Source organism: Eretmochelys imbricata, chromosome 1 (assembly GCF_965152235.1).
Source record: "Eretmochelys imbricata isolate rEreImb1 chromosome 1, rEreImb1.hap1, whole genome shotgun sequence".
NCBI lineage: Eukaryota > Metazoa > Chordata > Testudines > Cheloniidae > Eretmochelys > Eretmochelys imbricata.
Window position 1 is genome coordinate 277,154,844 of NC_135572.1, and position 14,825 is coordinate 277,169,668.

Sequence of the window (14,825 nt, forward strand, 5' to 3'; positions counted from 1 at the left end):
CCTGCCCAAGATAAGATAAATCCATCTCTGCAATACAAAAAGCCTTATCTGTCTCCTAGATATTACAATCAGCTCTCACGTTTTGCAGCGTTCTGAAAACTGTGTCCCCCGTTCAGCTTCCAAAACCTCTAGCTTTCCCAGGACAGCTTCTACAGCATAGTTACTCATTGTCAGTACAGAAATCTCCTATTCCAATGGTTTCTACGCTGGTGCCACCCCCTCTCATCACTTGTAAACTTTTTTTACGCCATCTCGTTCATACTGAGTCCTAGAGTTTTTTTGCTTGACCCAGTTCTTACCTGGATCTGGTTTCCCCCATCCCAGTCAAGAGGTTTGGAGGTTCCTGTTTCTTTTCAAGGCTCTTGCAGCCGTGAACTATTCAGCTGATCCTAGCTGATTTAAAGTTGCAGGTTTAATGTGCAAATCTCAACAACTTTCACAGCCATGTTACCACCTCATCTTACTCCTATCTGATACTGAGTCTTTGAAGAAAAATTGCTTGTTCCTTGGACTACACCTGTTGTTTGGGGTTAACCCTATGATAGCTCATCTCATAGGGCTTGTACAGTGTGTCTAGAGTGACAACAGACCCAGTCCAGCAAACTCACCATTCACCAAGGCATTGTTTACACTGAGAATTTTAGGAAAGTACCTTCCATTGCTTGGATACAGTGGTAAAAATGCCATTGGCCGGTCTACATCAGTGCCCCCACAGTTACTAGCACTAGTGGGGCTGCACTGATGCTAGAGCAATGGTGGAGGATTTCCCTACAATTCTGTTTTTTGATGTGGTTTCATCCCTGTTTGAAGCTGTACGCATACATGGGTGACTGGTGCAGTCTTTTCAAAAGGCAGTTCAAGCCCTGAAAACAGCTGCTTGACTGGGTCTGTCAGTATGGAAAGATCTGTGATGAGACAGTCAGATCTAACATTTAAAAGAGCTACTTTAGACTCTATGAGAAGAAGAGCAATTCTTAAGAACATTTCAGTCTTTTCTTGTTCTGGGAGGTTGGAGGTGACCTTGGGCCTTTAGGTGAGTTGCAGTAACAACAACAACAAAAGAATAAGGTAAAGAAAATGAAACCTGAGTTGACTGAATTATTTAATGAGTGGAGGTCTCTGGAATGAAGCAAAGCACATCCTCTTCATCTTGCTCCATGGAAGATTACAGCAGGAAAAAGGGAAATTCTTAAGGCTAGAGTTTTCAAAAATGAGTGCCTATGGTTAGGGTCCTAAATGAGAGGCCTGACTCTAAAAATTGTTGTGCATCCAGTGGCCTTCATTGATTTCAGGAGGATACTCAGGAATTTTGAAAATCAGGGTTTTTATTCAGAAAACTAAATTTAGACACCAATTTTTGAAAATTTTTCCCCCAAAAAAATTCTTCAAAAGAGATCTGCAAAAATCTTATATCCCTCAGAGCTGGTCGGCACCACACAGGTTGACATAAGGCAGCTTATGTTGGCCTAATTATGTCAGTGTCTACACTGCAGCCTTCCTCCCACCGATGTAAGTGCTGTACTACACCAGCATAACAACTCCACCTCCATGACAGGTGTAAGGCTTATGTCAGTGTAGTTAGGACCAGGCAGTGTCTGTGTAGACACTGCATCCTTTACATCCACTTTCTTGTCAGTTTCAGGGCAGAAGCTATGAAATTGACAAGAAAGCACCTGCTCCCCAGAGAGCTGGGTGGCTGGACCCTACTCCCCGCTGAGAGCTGGGGTGAGAAGCCCAGGGGGCTTCCCCCCGCTCCTGGCTGGGAGCCAGGATGAGAAGCCCAGGTGAGCTGTGAAATTGAGAAGGTTGCCCGGCTGGGGGTGGGGGTGCGGAGACACCAGGGCAGCTGGACTCTGTTCACCGATGGTGAGAAGCCCTGGGCGGCTTTCCCTTGCTCCCAGTGGGGAACAGGGTAGGGAGGGACAAGAAGCTCCAGGCAACTTCCCCCGGCTCCTGACAGGGAACGGGGAGCAACAAGGGGGCTTCCTGCCGGGAGCCTGTGGCTCAGCCAGGTTTATGGCAGGGAGCTCCCAGTGAAGTTGAGAGACCGGGCTCTCAGCTCCCCACACTGCCCCTCTTAGGTTGGTGGAAGTGCTCCTGGTGAGGATGTGCACCACTGACCAAAGGAGGGCAGCGTGGACATGCACCACCGCAGTAATTACATGGTGAGTTTGTAGTGTAGACATAACTTCAGAGGTATCAGGTATAAGCCCCTTATATTGAAACATCTTGTTCCACGATACTTTGTTGTTCAACTCTACTTTAAAAAAAAAAATGAACAGGGCTGTAATTGCTTGTGAGATACACATAGCATCTCAGTCTTTAATACTTTGGCCTTCAGTGCCATTCTATGACTTTTCTCTATCTAAAAAGAAATAGATTTGCTTTAATTGTTTTACAGTTATAATAATTAGATTGGGGCTCAAGTTACTTTAATTGTTCTAGCATGGGCAAGACTCTTGTGGTATTAAATTCATATACCTCTCCAGAGAATTCCCTATATTCCTCCTAGTAGTGTTAGCTCTCATACCCCTAAATGGGGTAAGATTTTCTATCCAGATCTTGAATAGTTTTGTATGTCTTCACCTAGCCGCTCGGTTTGGATTCCTAAAAATTGACTCATCTCACTTTTAAAAAGGGGAAAGTAATCGTGCTGCTATCCAAAAAACCTTTCCCAGTGCAGTCACGTATTTATACTGATAGTTTAGGAATACAGCTAAGACAGGCATGGGGTGGATCCTTTTACAGACTTTGATTCTAGAACATTCAGATCCTAAAATGGAGGGAGTGCTCTTTAATAGATTTGCTGCTGCTAACGCTTCTGTGATGAGTGAGCATGGCACATGACTCTTATGGAGTACATCTGCAGGGGAGTAATACATTCAGGGAATTCCATTTACTGCTATGTAATCTTCTTCCCCCTTCTGGTGATTAATATGTCAGGTGCCAGTCCACCTCTGATCATTGGACTCTTTTGTAGGATTATCAGACTAATCATGAAGTGGGTTTAAATAAATAAATAAACATTCATTCATTCATTGGCCTGTAATTTTTTCCTTCAGAAGAAGAATATGGATTCATATTACCAGCTATATGAATCATTTAGAAATCAGGAGTAAATTTATCCAGAAAATCCATTCTGCAATTTTTTTGTACTAATCTAGATAAGCTGTCTACAGATAGAGGAAAACTAGTGATGGAGCATATCTTCAAACTGCAAGAGTTCTGTAACAGTATGGTTAAGCTTTGCCTAGATGGCTACGAATATGCTTATCTGAAAGCAATCGTCCTCTTCAGTCCTGGTATGTAATTATTTTTAACTTCAAATTTTGTTCTTTTCTGTGACAATTGAGATATGAGTATTTACAGTGTATTAAATCCAAGCTTTCAGTTAAGGTGTGGGGGGGAGAGTGATTTCGTATGTAAGTTCATGCATTTCTGACATTGTAGTTCAATAGCTGCAACAAATCTGTGAACCTGTTTTTATTTTAATTAGGTGCTAATTTAAAATCTAAAAGTCCCCTCTTCTCCCAGTCTACCAAAGGTTCCATCTTCACTGAGAATTTTAGGCATTTCTCCCGAAGTTGCTGTAGCACCAGTGCAGCTCAGCAATTGCTAGCAATGCTAGAAATGGTAAGGCAGACTGACCACCAGTGTTTTTTACCATCATGTTCTCTAATTCTGCTCCTCAAGAATCAGTTGGAGCGGGGAGAGACTGGAAGGAAGGAAGACTTAGGGGCCAGTTTGGCAGTTGGGGGGTGACATTAGATAAGTAGGAGAGGGGGCAGGCAGGACTAGGAGATTGGGACAAAAAGCCTTTGAGGGAGGGAGATTGAGATAGGATTGGGCGACACAGAGATCAGATGAGGAGCCTGGGAGCGAGGGCGAGAAGAGAGGGGTGTGTATTAAAAGAATGTTAAGATTGCGAAGTTAAGCATTCAAAAGTTAGAAAATGCGAGAATCATGGTTGTCTGTGCAACCTTGATTTAGCTGCCTTGTGCATATGATACAGTCTAATTATATGATAGTGTACTATTGTTTCCACAGGACACCTGCCCCATTCAGTGTACAGGGTGGACCTGCTCTGGGGATGATTCAGTGTTGTGTAGTAAAGGATACCGTTGTCTGTAGGACTCCTGCCTCATTTGTTGTGGCAGTTGGAATTGATGTAGTGAATGAGGCAGGGGATAGCAGGAAGGGAAAGGATAGTTTAATGGTTAAGAATGTTGAATGCTGTCCTAGAGAATGGGATTCTGTCCCTGCCTCTGTCGCAGTTACAGTGTGGTGGTAGACCGGTCACTTAAACCAAAGTTTTCACAATTTGTCACTAATTGTGTGTCCTTATTTTCTGGAGGCCCAAAATAAGACCATGGGGCCTGAGTTGTGGAAGTACTGATCATTCTCAGCTGCCACAGAAGAAAGCGGAAGGTGTTCTTTGACTGTATAAACTGTTATATAATGCTCTGAAGAATCAGGTCCTAGATATGTCAAATGGGCATTCAAAATTAGTGGATACTTCTGACCTTAATCATTCTGTTCCTCAGTTCCCCATGTGTAAAATAGGGGGTAACACCACTCCCCCATCTCGCAGGGAGGCTGCGAAATTAAATTAAATTAATGTTTGTGAAATACTCAGATAATATAGTGATTAGCAACATAGAAAACCTCATGAAGAAATAAATAATTCTGTATTCAGAGCCAGGGTTGGAATAGTGTAAAGTAAGTAAGGAGGGGAGGAGATGAAGCGGCACACACTGAAAAATGAGGATGAAATAAAATATTGAGTAGCATGGTCTATCATATTCACTGTTTGAGGCAGAGGTCGTGTGGAAGTAATGTTTGATTAGGTAATTGAACACTGTATCATACTACATACACAGAAGGGAGCCTAATTAACCTTAATTCTGGCTTTTCCTAGCTTTTGAGCGCTTGACTTTGCTACCTTAATGTTCTTTTAATGTAGTCTTTTGTGTGTAATTTGATTTACACCAAGATACTACCTCTTGGCCCCAGGACTTTCATCCATCGTTTACAGATCCAAAGATTTATAATAAAAAAGAAAACAACAAACATTGCTATACAGAAACATAATCTGCCAGGTATTTTTCTGTATTTAGAGCAGTTTTTTACTCTGATACTTGCTGAGCAAGTCTGTTCATTTTTCTCATAAATGTTCTAAACGCAACAATAACAAATATGTCTTCTCATTGCTCTACCTTTCCTGAAGCTGATATCCAACAGAGGTGAATTTTAAAGAGTCACTAAAAATACCAGTATCAGTAGTATCAAATGTCAGTAGTATCATAATTTTAGCATCTATCCTAATAGCATCATAATTTGTATCCTATATTGGCATACTATTTTGGTGACAGTGAGGGCTTTGTTTTATTTCAGTAGATTGTGAGTCTTGAGGAACAGAAGGCAGCTGCTGTGCAGCCTTTACTATGTGAGCCATATCTATGAACATAGACAATAAAGGCAACAGTAAAAATACAGTGGTTATATCTGTCATACAGTACTTCATTATATATTATTTAAACAGCAGGAATTCATTATAGTTAATCATTCATCACTCAGGCTGGAAAACATCCTATTTTCATGTTAAGGTTTTTCCATTGTCTTCAGCCTATCACACCCAACACTACATACACACATGGACAGGCACTGGAGCGCTGAGTTCAGGCAACAGGAACCAGGAAACAAACAGGAACAGGAAGTAATAAACAGGAAGGCCCTCCACTACCTCCTCTCCACACCAATCATCATACTGTGCCTCTACGTTCTTCATGACATTACCTATACAGAGCCCCAGTGTAGGAGTCACATGCCTTATCATGGAAGCTTTTCAGACAGCAGATGGCAGTTATGTGATGCACTCAATTTCCTCAAGCCCAATGTTTCATAGACCGCAGATATAAATATCCTCCCTCTTCAGATTCCACAGTCTGCTACCTGGAGAGTGACAGAGCCAGACTCTTCCTTTTCTCTAATCTTATACATGCAAATCTAGTTGTAAATAGTTGCATTGTTAGAGTTAGGTTTAAGGGTTTTTTTCACTTGTCAATTTTTTTTTATATATATTAAGTCTCCTTTGGCCTTACTCACGATGGGAGGCACATCTAAAAGAATGGGATTTAAAAGAGATTCCTCTTATCTCACAAAAAGTTCTGTACTTAAGATAGGCATGAAAATGTCCCAAAGTACCATAAGACTCTACTCTAGAATCTGCTGCTGCAAGAGGCTTTGGTAATGCAAGAGTCTGATAGACCTTCCCCTGAAAACTTCCTATACACAAGTAATGTGGACAGTCAGCCTTCCTTAGTGCTAATGCCTACCATAAAATCCCAGGCTGATGAAACACATTCCCCCAGGTAAAGACCTGAATTCTTCAGATGGAGCCAAAGAAGACACATCTTCTGGCACTGGTCATTCTAAAAAGCTGTACTGTGAGAGAAAGAGGTCCTCTGGCGAGGATCCCACAATGAATCTGCCCAAGGTTGTCATATGGAGGAGCCATCGTTGGATTCATGGTTCCTGCCTTTTCCAAGATTGGTGCAGTAGTTTTCCTTGAACTGAGAAAACCAGGTACTTTCCCAATCTGCTGCAGCTCCACCTCAAAGGGAACTTGGTTTAGGTACAGGAAAACTTTTGGTACCTCAGTTATCAGCCTGGACAGTTCCAAAATTAAAATTTTATCCAGTTGTCATCCATACATGTACTGGGTACCTTGGGGCTTTTGGTCCTGTGGTTCCCTTCCTCCTTAAGTGGCCTCTGTGATGAGATGATGGAAGACCAACATTGTCTCCTCCCCCATGCAAAGGAAGCTTTCTCCTACAAAAGCAGTAAAGAGTCCTGTGGCACCTTATAGACTAAAAGACGTATTGGAGCATAAGCTTTCGTGGGTGAATACCCACTTGTCGGATGCAGGTGATGGCCTCTTCAGAGGTTCCTGGGATTCCTCTACTTTAAATCTTCAAGAGCGGTAGTTGTACCTGATTTGAAATCAGATGCATTCTCTCTGAGGAGCAGGAACTGGTGAGGTAGTCCTAGGAATTCCTCTTCTGTAAGTTATGCCAAGGTCTTTCAGGATTTGGTGGATAGAATGGCTGTGATATTGGTATTCCACTGGCAGTTTTGTCTAACAGACCACATACATTTTATTGAAATCCTGGCATACAAAGAGAAAAAAACAGTACTCCTCGTCAATGAGCTGGTTAAAGAGGTCTGGAATCACTCTTCCTCTGCTGCTTCTGCCTCAAGGAAGCCTTATACCAGGTTACCAGTGTGGGTTATTTTTCCAATACACCTGTACCCCGATATAACGTGACCCAATATAACACGAATTCGGATATAACACGGTAAAGCAGGGCTCCGGGGGGTGGGGCTGCGCACTCCGGTGGATCAAAGCAAGTTTGATATAACGCGGTAAGATTTTTTGGCTCCCGAGGACAGCGTTATATCGGGGTAGAGGTGTATTTTACTCTGGACCAGTTGTGAATTCTGCTGTAAATGACAAATCTAGAGCTGGGACAGTGTCATCAAAACATGGGCACACAGAGACCAAATTGCTAGAGTTATGGCCTGATAAGATGTTTTGTTCTAGTCCAGAGCTGTTACTTGGACTAGAACAAAACATGTTACCCAGTATGTTCCCCAAACCAAGGAATTTCTGGTGTTATACCAGAAAAGCTAGTTGTCCAAAAATTCTCTGGAGGCATCACTTGATATCATGGACACTACAGCCAGGTCTTTGTCATGTTGAAGAGAGATTTCGGGCTCAGGAATGATGGTACCAGCAAACACAGAGACAATCTGGGAAGCCCTTTTGTTTTCAGAAGAGAGAAAAGGTGTTCTTTTCTGCCTCAGTAGTTTCATCTACTGGTGGCGCTGCATGTAGCAGCAAGTTTGAGGATGTGCCAGAGAGCCCTGGGTGAGTTTCAGGGGACCCAAGTCCTCATCCTTTCTCCTCTTCTACCCCAGTCTTTTAGTATTCTTTGTTCCAGTATTTACAGGAATGACAGGCCATTTCTTCATGTAGCTGAGTCCTAAAGATCATTGAAAGGGGTACTCCTTGGAGTTCATAGCGTGACAAAACTTTATCTACCTTTTATTTCCTTATTTTTTTTTATCCCTCTCCTGAAAAAGTAGTTGGAGAAAAGGACATGTTGGAAATGGACACCACCCTGGAAGAAAGGTACTAGAAAGAAGTTCCAAAAGTAAAGGCCTACCCCTATTTTGAGCTCCTTATATTGAACAAATACAGAAGGAAAGTAAAATTACCTGTTTTCTCAAGGGAGCATAATCCTTGCTCTGGAACTTCAAGGCTGATTTGTGTCCTTGATATTTAATATGTTTGCTTTTACATTCAGATAAGAGCCACAGGAAGCACCTCAGTTTCATGAGAGGTTCAGCAATTGCCCCCATCGTATTCACCAAGTGCTTGATGGTATCTGCAACTCATCTGACTCATCAAAAGTCTTCCTATGAACACAACTGGCTCATAAGAGCCTAATCTTGCAAAGGGGTAGTTCGTGCCTTGTGGTAGACTTGCTTCTCTATCCAAAAATTATTCATTCACCCTCCCTGTGTTGATATATCTTGCTCCAACACAGCGACAAGGTGATGCAAATATGCCTCAAAGGCCTTTACTTGACAGCATGACTGCTAGGTTTTAGGATAGGATGTTTTGTCCTTGTCTGAAGAGATCAAGGCAGTGGGAGTCTAGAAAACATTTCACTAGGAAGTTTTACACTGTCAAGTGGAACAGGTTTTTAAAGTTTGCTCAAATGTCAAAGGCTTGACCTAGTTTCCTGTGTGTTTCCAATTACTGTCTCATGACACTTGTGTTGTCAGAAGTATCCCCAGAAGTCTTTTCTAACTGGAAAGGAATGTTCATCCCGTCAAGTTATGAACTAGCTGCTGTTTCGGTGCCTTCAGTGTCTCAAGGCTAACTGACCTAGTGAGATGGCAGCTTCAGGGGGAATCTATTACAGTATGCCCCTATCTGACATCTGTATGGCTGCTACATGGAGTTCAATTCATATGTTCACAAATGGCTTTTCTTTCTACATGGTATCAAGAATACACGTTAGTATCAGCAGGCCAGTGCTTTAGTCGTTGTTGAACTAGCAGAGTTCCTCAGCCTGCCTTTTTAGGGAGATCATTACTAGCTAACCTCCTATAGTTGGGCTCTGAAAGTAATGTCATGAAGGAGAAAAAATAAGTTACTTCGGTCAGTAACTCTTGTTCTCAAAACACTATTCCTCTATGCAATCACACTTGACCTTCCCTTCTGCTCTTTACTTTGGAACCATGCTTTATAGATGTTTATGGAGTTAAGAAATTGAGGGATCATTAGAAAGGACAGGATGTTTATACCATTGATCTATGAAATATTGGGTTTGAGGGAATTGTAGCACCTTCCAACCCAATCCAAACCTGACGGCACCTGATTACAAATGTCGGGTTCAGACTGGGTATAAAAACAACCTGATGCTCTCTGGGTTGGTCCAGGTCATCTCTGATCTCCTCTTCCTGCCTGTGGGGTTGGTGCAGTGGTGGCTGTGTGCCCTACTCGTGCTGGCTGAGGTCACTTCACTCCACAGCATGCACAGCAGAGTGAGGCAACAGTGGCTGACAGGAGTGGGGCATGCAGCTGCCACTGCAGTGACCTCGTAGGCAGGAGGTAGCTGCAGATGAATCGCAGGCACAGGGCAAGGGAAGCAGGAAGCCCCGAGCATGCCAAGCTCACAGGACAAGGCATCAGCACTGACTCAGGCTCGAGGGGAACTGGCCACCCTTCACATGTGCAGAGCTGAACCAGTGCAGGGAGCAGACAATGGACTGGAAGGAATTGGTCTGCAGGAGGGGGAGATGGACTGCGGGGGTAATTAGCTCCGGCAGTTCCAGGGAAGAAATAAAGTAAAGAAAATGTAGTCTGGGATGGCAGCTAGACTCCATATATTGTTTAAGCGCACAACTGTCCAATGAACTGTCAACATAGCAGAATAATGCTATGTTCAGTTGCAACACAGTAACTGGAGACAAGATCAAATGTGAATGAGATTATGTAAATAGTTTTACACATGGCAAGAACTGCATTTGCTTGGACTCCTAGAGAAGTTTAATAGATTCATCTGAGCACCGTAAATGAAATAGATCTCCGTCATTTAAGAAAATAATCCAATTAAGGCAAGGTACCCAGCATCAAAATTGTCAGAAAACCCCCAGAAGTTGCTACAGTAGCAAAAGAATTAATCGGATGGTTGCCCCAGATGGGCTTTGTTGTTTTTGTTTTGTGCATCTTATCCAGAGCAGGTATAACAATATAAATTGTGTTTCAGATCACCCAGGTCTAGAAAATGTGATACAGATTGAAAAGTTTCAAGAAAAGGCTTACATGGAGTTCCAAGATTATGTAACAAAAGTGTATCCAGATGATACCTACAGGTATGTAAATTATATACATCACATGCTTGATTTTTCTTTCATTTCTTTTCTTCAGCGCTTCAGTTATTTGATTTGAGAAGTATTTCATTTTAAGAAATGTGAGAATCAATTAAGTGAAAAGTGTTGACAAGTCTTAGTCCCACTCTTAGGCCTGGTCTACACTAGAGGGGGGATCGATCTAAGTTATGCAACTTCAGCTACGTGAATAATGTTGTCTTCACTTCGCTGCACTCCCCCGTCGACTCTGCCTGCATCTCTCGCAGCAGTGGAGTACAGGAGTCGACGGGATAGCACTCGGGGGGTCGATTTATCGTGTCTAGATTAGACGCATTAAATCAACCCCCGCTGTATTGATCGCTGCCTGCCGATCCGGCGGGTAGTATAGACATACCCTTAGCCACTTTATGTGTATGACTTCATTGTTACTTCCAATAATTTTCAAAGTAACTTAGTGCATTTTACATTTAAAAGTTAAACTTTATGAAAATGTATTTAAATTTTTTGAATTGTAATTACCTGACTCTTTGAAGCCAGGTCTTCCATTTGTTTTCTTTTGCCTGCTGCAGGCCGTAGCAGGTTGTGCAACTCACATATATTGAAATGCCTATTAAGATCTGTTTGCGCTAATGTCAAAGATGTGACTGGTTATAAATTAAATACTGGAATAATTTAAAACTTGATCTGTCTTCCATACCTACAAAAGCTTACTACTAAACCTCCTAAGAGCTGAGCTTTTATTGAACCATGACCAAAAGTGTAATCCTTTATATTTTTTTTTTATTGATAACTGGATAACATCAAAAGGAAGCCTTGCTTTGCCTGTTAAACTGTAACGCTCTTTTACCAAACCTGTTTTTCAGGCTATCTAGGCTTCTTCTCCGATTGCCTGCCCTCAGACTGATGAGTGCTACCATCACAGAAGAGTTGTTCTTTGCAGGACTGATTGGAAATGTTCAGATTGACAGCATCATCCCATATATCCTAAGAATGGAGACAGCGGACTACAACTCTCAAATTATTGGTCATTCTGTATAAAGGTGGAAAACAAGGATTCTATGCTGTGGTGACGTAAATGTACATCACCATGGCAATCATGGCATACTGTCTCCAAGAGATGGCAAGAAGCCTTCCCTGGCAACATTTAAAAATTTAAAGAAGGCTAAAATTTCTCCTTTCCAGTACATTTGGGAAATGCTGCAGAGTGTTTTGAGGGATACAGGATGACTTCCTTTTTTCATCTGGTTTTCAAGGACTTGTAAATTATCTGGCATTTAATGAAAATCAAAAATTATCCACCATATTTTTGTAGATAGATGAACCTGGAATATTGTTTATGAAGTCCAAAACGAATAGGAAAATCCAGCCTGGTGAAGAAGACTGTTGACTGAATTAAGGTGTCACTACTTAATTTTAGAAAAAAATAAATTAACCTTCTTCTCTGAGTTGTGTTTTCAGTGTTTTGCTATAATTCATTCTCACTGATTCAATGGAACATGATGGTCAGAAATACTAAAAAGGCAAAAATATTTCAATTGAAGTGAGACCTTTGTAATCAACTTCGTTTTCCTTTCAGCTACTTTGAAAAGAGCTGAAGTTCTTGTTTTATACAGCAGTTGGTACCATGAAAAGGGCAGGGAAATCATAGAAAGCACGCAGATTTTTTTTAATATTCTCTTGATACCTCGATGCAGCTGATCATAGTTCACCTCCATTATTGGCAGTAAGATTGATGCTATTCTGGATGTCAAGAATTTAATATGTTCTAGTGGTGTGTATTGGCAGATACTAGCTATTTGTATTATACAGTGGGAAACTGACTAAGAATAAACTATTTTCCAAAATAGTTTATTACTATGTCAGATTTCTGTTGTATTTTTCTAATTAAATAAGTTTCTAGTACTGATTGAGTCTAGAGTACACGTTGTTCTGTGCCTGGTGGGTCGTCATTCTTCTATTTATCATGACCTGAGGCCCCATAATGCAGGTTCTTCTGTTCTCTCCACCACAGTCTCTCCCTCCCCCAAGGTTTGAATAAATTATTTTCACTTCTTGTAATATAAATTCATGCTTCTGATCAGGAGCTGGGGGGAGCTGAGTTTTCTTAGTAGGGGTAATCTTAATAAAACAGATAAATGAATAAAGGGATTGTTTTATTTTTATATTCATTTTGTTCATTTACCAGCATTTATTTTAACCGTTACAGTTATCATTGCACTTTGGTATCTTACTGGCTTTTTTAAGGAATGAAGCTTGCTTTGAAGTTTACTGCTGCTCAGATAAGTTTCAGCTCAAGCCCATAACTTTTTTTGTCTGAATAGACACATTTTTCTGATCAACAGCGTCCACAGATTCTCACATCATTGCCATTCTGATTGTTTTCGGATTCATGCTGTTGAATAGCTTCTGCTCTCTGCAGTTAAATTTTTCCAAGCTATGTTGACGTTGGATAGAAGGCTGGCCAATTTCATTCCCATTTTGTTACAGTCCGGTAACATCAGTTGATCTACTACTGAAAATTAAACTCTGAAAATTACTACATCATGGGCATTAAAGGTATTTTTAAAAATTCTCTAGCTTGACAAGTTTTGGGGGGATGTCCCCCACAACACATACTTTATTTATTTTCAGCATTCAGTCTTCACCAGTCTAACTAGTTTGCATCTAGTCAAGACTTGTCAACTTATGGTCTTTACCAGCCAATAAAGAATGGCCTCTTTGCCAGCTAAAGGATAAAATTATTTGCAACAGGTTTATGATTTTTGATTTAAGGAAAAACTTTGATTTTTAGTATAAACAGTTTGAATGGAAAAGTGAATAGTTTTATACATTTCAATTAAAGATGAGAGCGCTGTTCTAAATAATGAACTGGGTAGTTCAAAAATAATTTTTTCTTAAAAATATTTATTGTACAGTGTGCTAGATTATGTTTCTTACTGGTATATTTCCTGGTACAGCTTATAGTTACATTTTGAATAGTTTCAAAAGAACTTCATTGTAATGTCAACTGCATTACAAACCAGTCCTGTCCTCTTAGTACATTTGTTCTGTGTCCTCTCTCTTCAGTATCATTGGAAGTCATTTGTTTGCTTATTCCATCCCACATCTACATCTTACTGGTAGTTCAGTTTTAATGTAAGCATCAGAATGTCGCAGTGATTGTCTTGCTGTTGTATAAAAGCTACTGTAAATGTCTTGAAACCTGACTAAAATTGTAAATTCTATTTTGGCTGTATTTTTAAAATAAATTGTAACTTTTTATTATAGAATAACAATTGCAATTACCTATCAATTTGTAGTATTTTATATTAATTGATACATAGACTGTGACAGTGTATTCAATTTCTTATAGGTTGTCTGGGTACACGATTGTTGTGCCATGTAATATTGTCAATTATAAGACATTGGGACAATGCTAATAGTTTGGTATTTCTAACTTTGCCATTAACACTTAGTTTCTCTATCACTTAGCTTTTAGCTTATGAGTTTGCATACATAATACAGTACATCTGATAATTTATTGTAAAACTTTGACTAAGCAGTATCCTTTGCTTTTAAAGCACTATACATTGATAATTTATAGAAACATGCCATTATGAGTTCTGGTAATAGTTGTTCATGTCACAAATTATAATTTATATTTCAGGATGTTTATTCAATGCCATCAGAACTAAAAGACTGTTGAATCAATTTTGGATAAGAAGTAGGGCATTGCTGGATTGGAAGGGTTTTTTGTTTTGTTTTGTTTAAGAATGTATTACAAATTACAGCAGGATTTTGATTTTGGTCTTGGTTTTATCTCAGTTTTAAGTGTTCAAGGGACACAATAGTTCTTGGAGAAATCATTAAAACACTTGGAGTCCCATATTTACCATTGTGGAATTGGCCTCAGGATCCCTCTCTTGTTACAGAATTTAGCTTCTCACTGGTAGCTTAAATATTTTAAAAATTAAACATCTATTCCTTTGCAACCAATTAGTCTTCTGAATGTAAACTAATGTGGTGTCCACCAGAATGTGCTGATAACCTGAAACAATAGCCCCAGGGAACGAATTGCCATTTATTTCAAGGACTGTTAAGTCTGAAATATACTTACGACAATGTTAATGTCAAAGCTACCTATATTGCTGCCCATCATCTTTGCAGAAACATCCAGTTAATGTGTTTGTTCATCATTTGTTGGGGACAGTGGTGGATTTTGGTGTTTGAGTGCATTCCCGATTGCCGGAAACAAGGAATCTTCCCTCCCCCCCTCCCCCCCCCAAAAAAATTAAATCTGTGGCTTACTCTGGCCCCAGTGCCCACCTGATCTCAACCCTGCTGCCAAGTCCTGTTCTCCATCTCTGCCAGTCTCTATACCTTATCTTTCATCCCTGCTT

General features: G+C 40.5%; 1 protein-coding gene across 8 annotated transcripts in view; it reads left to right on the forward strand.

The window, feature by feature from the left end:
• NR2C1 (nuclear receptor subfamily 2 group C member 1) overlaps positions 1-14,506 on the forward strand; it is a 97,189-nt gene extending 82,683 nt beyond the window's left edge. For 4 of the 8 annotated variants that reach the window (XM_077832186.1, XM_077832201.1, XM_077832194.1 and 1 more), the window contains 3 exons: positions 3,165-3,302; positions 10,344-10,449; positions 11,310-14,506. In XM_077832186.1, the coding sequence (XP_077688312.1) occupies positions 3,165-3,302; positions 10,344-10,449; positions 11,310-11,484 (419 nt within the window). In that variant the 3' untranslated portion in view covers positions 11,485-14,506. The remainder of the gene's footprint in view (positions 1-3,164; positions 3,303-10,343; positions 10,450-11,309) is intronic. The other 4 variants (XM_077832144.1, XM_077832162.1, XM_077832152.1 and 1 more) reach the window with 1 other exon arrangement.
• The last annotated feature ends 319 nt before the right edge of the window (positions 14,507-14,825 follow it).